General features: G+C 47.6%; 2 protein-coding genes across 2 annotated transcripts; one reads left to right on the plus strand and one right to left on the minus strand.

The window, feature by feature from the left end:
• The first annotated feature begins 4,146 nt into the window (after nucleotides 1–4,146).
• On the plus strand, nucleotides 4,147–8,634 carry LOC127316289 (uncharacterized). The gene is made up of 3 exons (XM_051346690.2): nucleotides 4,147–4,181; nucleotides 4,368–5,133; nucleotides 7,726–8,634. The coding sequence occupies exons 1-2, from the start codon at nucleotides 4,147–4,149 to the stop codon at nucleotides 5,131–5,133; spliced, it is 801 nt and encodes a 266-aa protein (XP_051202650.1). The 3' UTR covers nucleotides 7,726–8,634.
• On the minus strand, nucleotides 5,866–7,797 carry LOC127316288 (ubiquitin carboxyl-terminal hydrolase 21-like). Its single transcript, XM_051346689.1, has 7 exons — nucleotides 7,720–7,797; nucleotides 7,421–7,484; nucleotides 7,114–7,286; nucleotides 6,690–7,025; nucleotides 6,545–6,607; nucleotides 6,139–6,412; nucleotides 5,866–6,038 (listed from the first exon to the last, which is right to left on the minus strand). Exons 1-7 carry the CDS (start codon nucleotides 7,795–7,797, stop codon nucleotides 5,866–5,868), a joined length of 1,161 nt encoding a protein of 386 aa, XP_051202649.1.
• Nucleotides 8,635–8,982: the final 348 nt, after the last annotated feature.

The following is an 8,982-nucleotide window of genomic DNA, read 5'->3' on the forward strand; positions in this document are numbered from 1 at the left end:
GGACAGCCTTCTTCTGTTTAGGCAAGGGCACAACATCCCATGTGCCATTCTTGTCAAGCGACTGCATCTCCTCTTGCATAGCAGAAATCCACTTCACGTGGTCAACGGATGCAACGGCCTCAGTATATGTAGCAGGTTCAGTATCATGCTCCACCTGTTCAGCACAACTCAAAGCATGATGAACAATATTACATTCTTCAATTAAACGAGGACGTGGACCTTTGTTACGCCTCGGTCTATCAGTAGCAATGGAACTATTTGTTTGCTGCAAAACAGGTGGTGAGTGCTGAACAACAGTGTTATCATTTTCATCAACATCATTTTCTTTCTCCTCCACGTGCTCCACCTGCACGCTAATCCTCTGTTGTTCATCATCAGAATTATCAGAAAAATCAACAGCATCAGTAACATCTGTAGATGAACTCTTATAAAGCATGACAGCCTCATTAAAGACTACATTCCTGCTATGCAAAACTTTCTTAGTTTCAGGATTCCATAACTTATATGCCTTAACTCCTGAACCATAACCAAGAAAAACACACTTAACAGCCCTGGGCTCTAGCTTTCCATTATCAGCATGAGCATAAGCAGTGCAACCGAAAACTCTCAACTGTGAATAATCAGCAGGTGAACCAGACCATACCTCAATAGGAGTTTTCTTATCAAGCGGAATACAAGGTGACCTGTTTATCAAGTAACAGGCGGTGGAGGCTGCTTCAGCCCAGAAACGTCTATGCATACCGGCATTAGACAACATGCAGCGAGCCTTGGAGATGATGGTTCTGTTCATCCTCTCCGCCACACCATTCTGCTGAGGAGTATATGGGATGGTGTGGTGCCTGACAATGCCTTCATCGCTGCAATAATCATTGAAAACAGTAGAACAAAACTCCATGCCATTGTCAGTACGAAGCAATTTAACTTTCTTTTCTGTTTGCTTCTCTACCATAACTTTCCACTTTCTAAAAGCATCAAACACATCAGATTTATGTTTCAGAAAGAATGGCCACACTTTTCTGGAGTAATCATCTATGATAGTAAGCATGTAATTTGCACCACCAAGAGAAGTCTTGCGGGAAGGTCCCCACACATCAGCATGCACATAATCTAAAATCCCTTTGGTGGTATGAACGGAAGCATTGAATTTAACTCTTTTATGCTTACCAAAAATGCAGTGCTCACAGAACTCAAACTTACTCAAATTGCAGCCATCTAGCAGGTCTCTCCTGTGCAATTCTGCCATGCCATGTTCACTCATATGTCCAAGACGCATATGCCACAGATTAGTTTTACCAGGTTCATCAGGAATAACAGCAGCAGCAATACCAGACAAAGTGCTACCTCTAAGAACATATAACTTTGCAGAATTCATATCACCAATCATATGAACGAGAGAACCTTTTGTTACCTTCAGAACTCCGCGAGAACCGGAGTGTTTGTACCCGTCAAGATCAAGGGTACTGAGAGAGATCAGATTTCTGGCCATGCCAGGTATGTGTCTCACATCTGTCAGAGTGCGTGTCATGCCATCATGCATTTTGATCTGAACGGAGCCAATGCCCACGATCTCACGTGGGTTGTTATCTCCCATACGCACAACATCTCCACTCTGCACAAACTCATAAGAACTGAACCAGTCTTTGTTACAGCAAATATGAAACGAACATGCAGAATCAAGGATCCACTCATCATTACCAGAAACACAACCAGCAAACACAACTAGGCAATCGCCATCAGAATTATCACTGGAAACAACATCAGCCTTACCATCACCCTCAGATTTATTTTTCGGTTGGTAAGTGCCGTTTCTTTTCTCTTTGTTCTGCAACTTCCAGCAATCATCAATATTGTGGCTAGTTTTCTTACAGTACTTGCAGAACTTACCATCTCGTCCCTTGGACTTTGAGCGACCTCTGTCGGTCTTGCTCTTATCTCTGTTGTAGTTGTTGTAGTTGTTGTTTCTGTTCTCGGTCCTTCCTCGGACCTGCAGTGCTTCTGCCTTAGATGACGAACCCTCTGCCTGCACCATAGATTTCATCTTTTCCCTCTGTTGGAGGGCCTCATAAACTTCGGCAAGGGTTAGTTCATCACGACTGTATAACAAGGTGTCTCGAAAATTCGCAAAAGAATTAGGCAACGAGACTAACAGTATAAGAGCTAGATCCTCATCATCATACTTTACCTCCATGGACAGCAAATCAGAAACGATCTCTTTAAAGATCGATAGGTGATTCATCATTGACGCACCTTCTTGCAGCTTGTGCGAGAACAACTTCATCTTCACGTGCATCTTACTGGTTAGATCTTTGGACATGCAGATCGATTCCAGTTTCAACCACAGCGCCGCTGCGGATTTCTCAGCCAGCACTTCCTGCAAGATATTGTTGGATAGATGAAGCTGAATTAATGAAAAAGCCTTACGGTCTTTCCTCTTTTCATCGTCGGTCCAGGTCTTGGTATCTTTCTTGCCAAAACCATCAAGAGCTTCATCCAGATCAGAAGATTGGGTAAGTATCGCCCTCATCTTCACTTGCCACAGAGAAAATCTCGTGGTGTAATCCAGCTGCGGTAGATCGAACTTCAAAGAAGACATGTCGCAAAACCCTAGATTGAAACACGGGCTCTGATACCACTTGTTATAAAAGCGACAAGCAAATAACGAAGAACGAAACAAGAACACACGCAGGGGACACAAGATTTAACGTGGAAAACCCCTTCCAACACAGAAGGGGAAAAAAACCACGGGCGCCAGCCAGTAAAACTTCACTATATCGGAGGTGTTTACAAATGCCGTGGGTTCTCTTATAATCTGATAAACCCTAGCCGGCGGCTTACAAGATGTATAGATAAGCCCAAGCCTCCGGCGACGGGCCTCGCTCCGCTCGTCAGAAGTTAGCCTCCCTTTAGTATATGAATTTGGATCACAATACAACAGTGGTGTGGAGGGGTTCGCAGAGGAGCTAGTCGAGACGCTTGAGATCTGCTGCCGATTGAGAGCTTCCGTCGTGATGAGCACCGCACGCTCACCGGTGTGCCTCCTAACTCCAGATCGACGAACTCCGGGGCTCACATCCTCCTGTTTGTATCCACGACCACAAGGAGGAGGAAGAGCTGCCCAAGAACCCACCGAATCCAGAGTGAGAGAGAAGTACCAGGATCTCTGCTTCGCCGAGGAGAGCACACAACTTCGCCTCTCCTGCTCGCCTCCACGGCCATCCAGAAGAAGCTCCGTTGTATGCCGCCGAAAGCATTGCCTCTCCCCTCGCATCCATGGCCGGCCAGGGGAGGCTTTGCTTCACAGCAGCTCAGCAGCAGAAGATCCGCGGCTCCTACTTTATTTGCGGAGACGGTGGCTCCCTCCTCGTTTCCATGCTCCAACCACAGGAGGCAAAGAAGCAAGAAAGAGAACCCTAATCCCCATATCTTGCCGCCTAGATCCGAGGTACGGCTCCAAACCGCCACAGAGGGACGAAAACTAGAAGGAAAACGTAAATATCTACAGCCGGCGCCATCTCCTCTCCATCTCCAGCCGGCTATTCCGGCGGAGAGGACGAAGGAGCGGCCCGGTGAGGAGGGGGAGGAGAGCAGATACTGTAGCGAGGTGAGAGCGAGATGGGGGGGGGGGGGGGGGGGATGAGAGCCGCATAAAGCTTGCTACATAGGCTCACCGGACATTTGGATACGTATGGAAGCGTATAAATATAGCTCAGACGGCATAGTAATGATTTTTTTTCAATGATCCACATTGATAGGCATGGAATCGATTCTTAATTATCCTCCTTTTGTAGTTATCTAAACGTGATTTTCTGACTGGATGGTTATTGACAGTAACTTAGAGTTAGAGATAGCTGTATACTAGATGTACTGTCCGTCTACATATAGTACACGTAATCTGCCTGTACTCTTGTAACCTGTATGTTGCTAATATAAATACATCATCACACGCTGGCCCAATAGGCGTACGAGCGTGCTTCCATATTCATTATAAGAAAACCTTTTTTTACATCAGCATACTCGGATATTTCTTTCTATCACTCCCCTAGTCAATATATGCATTTTAAACCTTTTCACACATATATGATGCCAAACGAGGATATATAGCTAAACTATAAACGAGTGACCAAATATATATACTCTACTCCTCAAATGGCTGGCCTGGCTGCTGGCTCGGTATATGTGCGGTATATAACACTTCGTTTAACACAAGCAACAAAAATGTAAGATAACCCAAGTAGTAGCATACATGATTGTCATAATATATTTTTACCCCAAATAAGTCTGACCATAAGTTTGCTGTCAAGAAAAGTGTGACTATAAGTCGCTTCTTTTAGGAAACGTGATGCCCACAGAGAGGCTCATTTTTAAAGTACTCCCTCCGTCCGCGAAAAGGTGTCGGGCCGACGTTTTCGTGAAAACCCCCCTGTTGTTTTTCCGACCACGCGCACGGTCCTCGCGCAGACACCGCCCTCCACCCCGACGACGCCTTCTTCCTTGCTCTCGTCGACGGCGCCCTCCACCCGACGCTACTCCCTCTCCGCCCCAAGCCCTCCACCCGACGTTGCGCGCGACATCGCCGCCCTCTCCTCCGCTCGCCGCGGGCGTTCTATCATTCTCTCGCGTCGCGGCACCGTCATCCTCCCGTGCCCACCGTGGTGTGATAAAAATGGGGATTTTCCTCCGGATCTCTCTCGATGGTGGCGGCACGGCGGAGATCAAGTCGCGGTGGTGGCTGGAGGAGATCCAATCGCGGTGGTGCTGCTATTGGAGGCACGGCGGAGCTCCAATCGGGTGATGTGGCTGGATCCTCCCGAGGTCGTGGTAAAGATGCCAATTTGCTCTGGATATGTCGTGGTGGCGCTGGTGGCGGCACGGCGGAGCTCGAGTGGCGCTGGTGGCGGCACGGTGGAAAGGAAGCGGCGGCTGAGCGCTGAGCAGGTCGTGGCGCTGGAGCAGAGCTTCGACGAGGAGAAGCGGAAGCTCGAGCCGGAGCGGAAAATCGAGCTGCCACGGCGGCTGGGGATGGCGCCGCGCAAGGTGGCCGTGTGGTTCCAGAACGGCCGCGCTCGGTGGAAGGCAAATCAGCTCGCCGGACGCGACGTGCTCCCGGCAGACAACGGCCGCCTCCGTTCTTAGGTGCGCATCTGGCCGTGTGGTTCCAGTACTTTTGCTATAGTCTTCAGATTGCCTTGTGCTCCAGTCTCCAGATTAGTTTCAGTAATATGCCTTAGTTTCCTTGTGCTTTTGACTGCATTGGATCAGTGGTTACCAGATGCTAAGGTAGGATGATGTTTCTTTTTGGTTTTTCTATTGATTGCAGGAATGAGAATACTCCAATCCAAGTGTTTATTTATTAGAGAGCTCAAACAAAGTTCTGAAATTTTAATTCACCAAAGAAATGGGTACAGGAAAAATGGCCATTCATTCCATGTTACTTATAGGTAGCAACCTGAAAAATTCTGGGATTTAGATTTGCTTATACTCCTCGATGCTGAACAACCTAGAAAGTCTGAATGTACTGAACAACATAAAATTCTGAGATCATCTGTGTTGTAACACACTGTAGTACTGTACTGAAACTAAGCAAATCCCAGTAATACCAAACCATTAGATGCTAGATTTTCATGACCTTTTCATCTGGTAAAATACAACCTAAATAAATCCAATCTCAGCCGGTTTATATCTTTGGCAATCTCTGAATTTTTGTTTGTTCTAGGCATTTGCACTTTGGCTTAGCATGCGCACCCTTTACAAACTTAGGTAACAATACTGGAGGTTCTGTGAACATATCCATAACACAAAATCTCTGAGTTTTTGCGCACGGCATGGAGTATAATAATAGTCTGTCTACTAGATTTACAAAATCATTCAACAAAGCACCACATTGTGTGAATCTAGTCTATTCAGAAAGCATTTTCTTCGTGCAGATGTCATGCTCCTCATTAACCGCGACGCATTCTGATCCAGGGTAGAGCTTTTCAAATATTTAGAGGCAGATGTAGCCTTTGATTTCTTCACCTTCGTTTCATGTTCATTCTCATCTGTAAATGGGATAGTAAATGAGACATGCAGTAAGGTAATGATCAGACTAAGAAATAGATCCTTACTTAAGTTCTCAAAGGCCTGGAAATAAATCCTCACCTAAGTTCTCGAAGGCAAACACATTATGGTCATAAATAGAGTACATCCTCTTGGGGTGTGGAGCTGGAGTCGAGGGTCTCTCCGGGTTGGTGATTTCAGTAGCACTTGGGGCACACCTCATCACTACATCTTTATTATCCACAACTGACATAGGAGATGCACCACTATCAGCTTCCTCTAGCAAGCTTGAGAACCACGGAAACGTGCTCTGCCTAACATAGAAGAGCATATATGCTTCTTGATGTAGTGCACTTGTCTCAGTAATTGAATCAACCTGCAACACAAACATGACTTTTACAAGGTGAAAATGCTCTGTCATGAAAAGAAAGAGCAAATAACTTGTGACACTTACAAGTGAGTCATTCATTAAGTGCCAACTGCTTGGTGAAGAACGAATGACGCATACATAGTGGCCAAAGCTAGGTAAGCCAGAATGCTTAACAACGCCATAAAGATCATATTTTAAGTCCTGATGCATGTGAAAATACAGGCAAAACATCAAAATCTGCTTAATGATAAACCTACAAGACGAGAAGAGCACAAAAACTCACCTCCTTGTCTGGATTACTGTGGAATGGCTTCAAATCAAGTTCTGATGGGTATACCACATGTTTCCCAATCTTTTCAATGGAACCATCAAGTATGGCGAAGCGCTTTAGTTGAAATGCAAGGACATCTGGTGCTTTATCAAGTAGAAGTTGCTTGTCCTTACAAACTTGACCATTACAACTTCCACATGTGATCTTGTTCTTAGCATCACCGATTTGCTCCACCTTAGTGAAAGATTCCAATGCAGCAGCAAGGTCATCAACCTGATCAATCTCCAAGCTAAGATCAAGGAACGGCTCGAATGTCTCCGAGCAGTGGCCACAATCACGGCATGTCAACTATACGAATAGGATTGCATTAGTTGGAACACAAGTACAAATGTAACAAATAAGCAATGACAAACAAGCAAAGACAAAGTATACATACATGGTTTATCATTCGACCACCAAACACCTGCTTGACAATACTTTCCTCATCAATAGACGAGGGCTTCCCCTTTGACTTGGGATCAAGGGTACACTTATGCAAATTTTCCAACAAGCAACGAAGGAACTCATGTGCATCCTCTTGTTGTCCTGGTAAAAAATCTGAAGATAATTCTGGCAAATATTGTCAAGGAATAGACAGAATTTTAAACATTGCTTGCTTGCTGTTAAGAGAAAACAAATGCTCAATCCAAAGGATACTGCTTAAATTATCTTTGAACCTTGTTGGCACTAAAACAGACCCAGACCTTTGAATCGATTCTGCCATATGTTCTTTAAGGGCGCAGAAAGAACAGAACCCATCTGCATCATCTATATGTTAACACTAGAACAGATCATGCAAAGAAAAGCAAAATAAATGGATTTGGCGGCATTTTAACAAAACAAAAAGCTATTAACAGAAACAGTACATACATGAGCATGGAGTGGAGTGGTAAGTGCAACCGAGCTTCTTCAAAAGTGGGACAGTATGAGTGAGCTAACATTCAAACAACCTGGTGCTAGCTGCTGGAGTATACTTCTTGCTAATTGTGTGCTCAAATTGTACCTGCAGCTGAAGACGAAGTTGTTCCTGCTTGGCTTCATCAACTGGGAAGACGGCGAGGGAAACGGACGGCTCCGGCATGGGAAGCGGCAGAGAACGGCCTCGCCTGTGTGTCTTTGCATCGAGAAGGAGGCAGGCCGGAGCTTCTTCCAGAGCATCCGACTGTGAATGCAGTGGCGGGATGCGCTCACGGTCGCCAGGGCCGGAGGAGCAGCAACCCCGGCGGCGCCGGCCTCCTTGAGGAGGACGCATGGGAGAAGGTGGAGGCAAGCTCGGGAGACCCTCGCGAGGCGTGGAAGGCGAGCTTGGGAGGGCAGCGGGAGCCACCGGCGTGAGGGGCACAAGGCCACCGGCGCGAGGGGCGCAAGGCCGCCGGCGCGGAAGGTGAGCTCTTGAGGGCATCGGGAGCCGCCGGCGCGATGGGCGCGAGGCCACCGGAGCGAGGGGCGCGAGGCCGCCGGCGAAAGCCGAGCTCGTGAGGGCAGCGGGAGCCGCCCGCGAGAGGGGCAGGAGGCCGCCGGTGCGAGGAGCGCGAGGCCGCCGGCGCGAGGAGCTCGAGGCCGCCGGCGCGGAAGGCGAGCTCGCGAGGGGCGGGGGGGCCTCCAGCTAGAGGGCAGCGCAAGGCCGGCGGGGCGCGAAGCTGCGGACGCGGGCGCGTGAGGGCCGCCGGCGCGAGGCGCGGGAATCCGCCGGCCAGCCGGAGCGAGGCGCGGGAATCCGCCGGCCAGCCGTCGTGAGCCCGCGAGCGCGGGAGTCCGCCGATAGAATTCTTCCTGATCGCGATCGATGGATTGCGGAGGGAGTCGATCGTCTCGGTTTTCAAATTGTAAGGGTGCAAATGCAAAAAACGATTTGAACTAGCTTCCGACATTTTTTTCTGGACGGAGGGAGTAATACATTTTTCAAATTTAATTTTACAAAAACGCGTTTTTTTAAATTCTGAAAAATTATAGTCTTAACCTGGAGGAAACGGATTGTTCCTTTTCAGCCAAGCTAAAGCAGCCGACAGGTTGGTCGCCAACGAGCATAGACCGGTAAATGAATTCATTGGCCCGAGCACAGGAACTTATCAGCTTGAGCGAAGCCGATCATAATTGGTCAGCCTGAGCGAAGCCAAGTGGAGGGAAACTAGTATAGATGGAAATGAGAGAGAAAACGGAAGAGGCTGCCTAATTTGGATGCATGCATTCTACGCGCGTGCTGCGTGCAGGCATGCATAGCGAACGTACGTGTTTAAAGTGGTTGATACTTTTTTTCTCGACCGCG

This window comes from Lolium perenne, chromosome 7 (assembly GCF_019359855.2).
Source record: "Lolium perenne isolate Kyuss_39 chromosome 7, Kyuss_2.0, whole genome shotgun sequence".
NCBI lineage: Eukaryota > Viridiplantae > Streptophyta > Magnoliopsida > Poales > Poaceae > Lolium > Lolium perenne.

Coding starts and splice junctions, on each gene's coding strand:
- LOC127316288 (XM_051346689.1), bottom strand. CDS start 7,797: ATGCCGGAGCCGTCCGTTTCCCTCGCCGTCTTCCCAGTTGATGAAGCC. Junction 7,485..7,719: donor AACTTCGTCTTCAGCTGCAG/GTACAATTTGAG, acceptor GTTAACATATAG/ATGATGCAGATGGGTTCTGT. Junction 6,413..6,544: donor TACCTAGCTTTGGCCACTAT/GTATGCGTCATT, acceptor TTTGTGTTGCAG/GTTGATTCAATTACTGAGAC.
- LOC127316289 (XM_051346690.2), top strand. CDS start 4,147: ATGGCTGGCCTGGCTGCTGGCTCGGTATATGTGCG. Junction 4,182..4,367: donor GCTGGCTCGGTATATGTGCG/GTATATAACACT, acceptor TCATTTTTAAAG/TACTCCCTCCGTCCGCGAAA.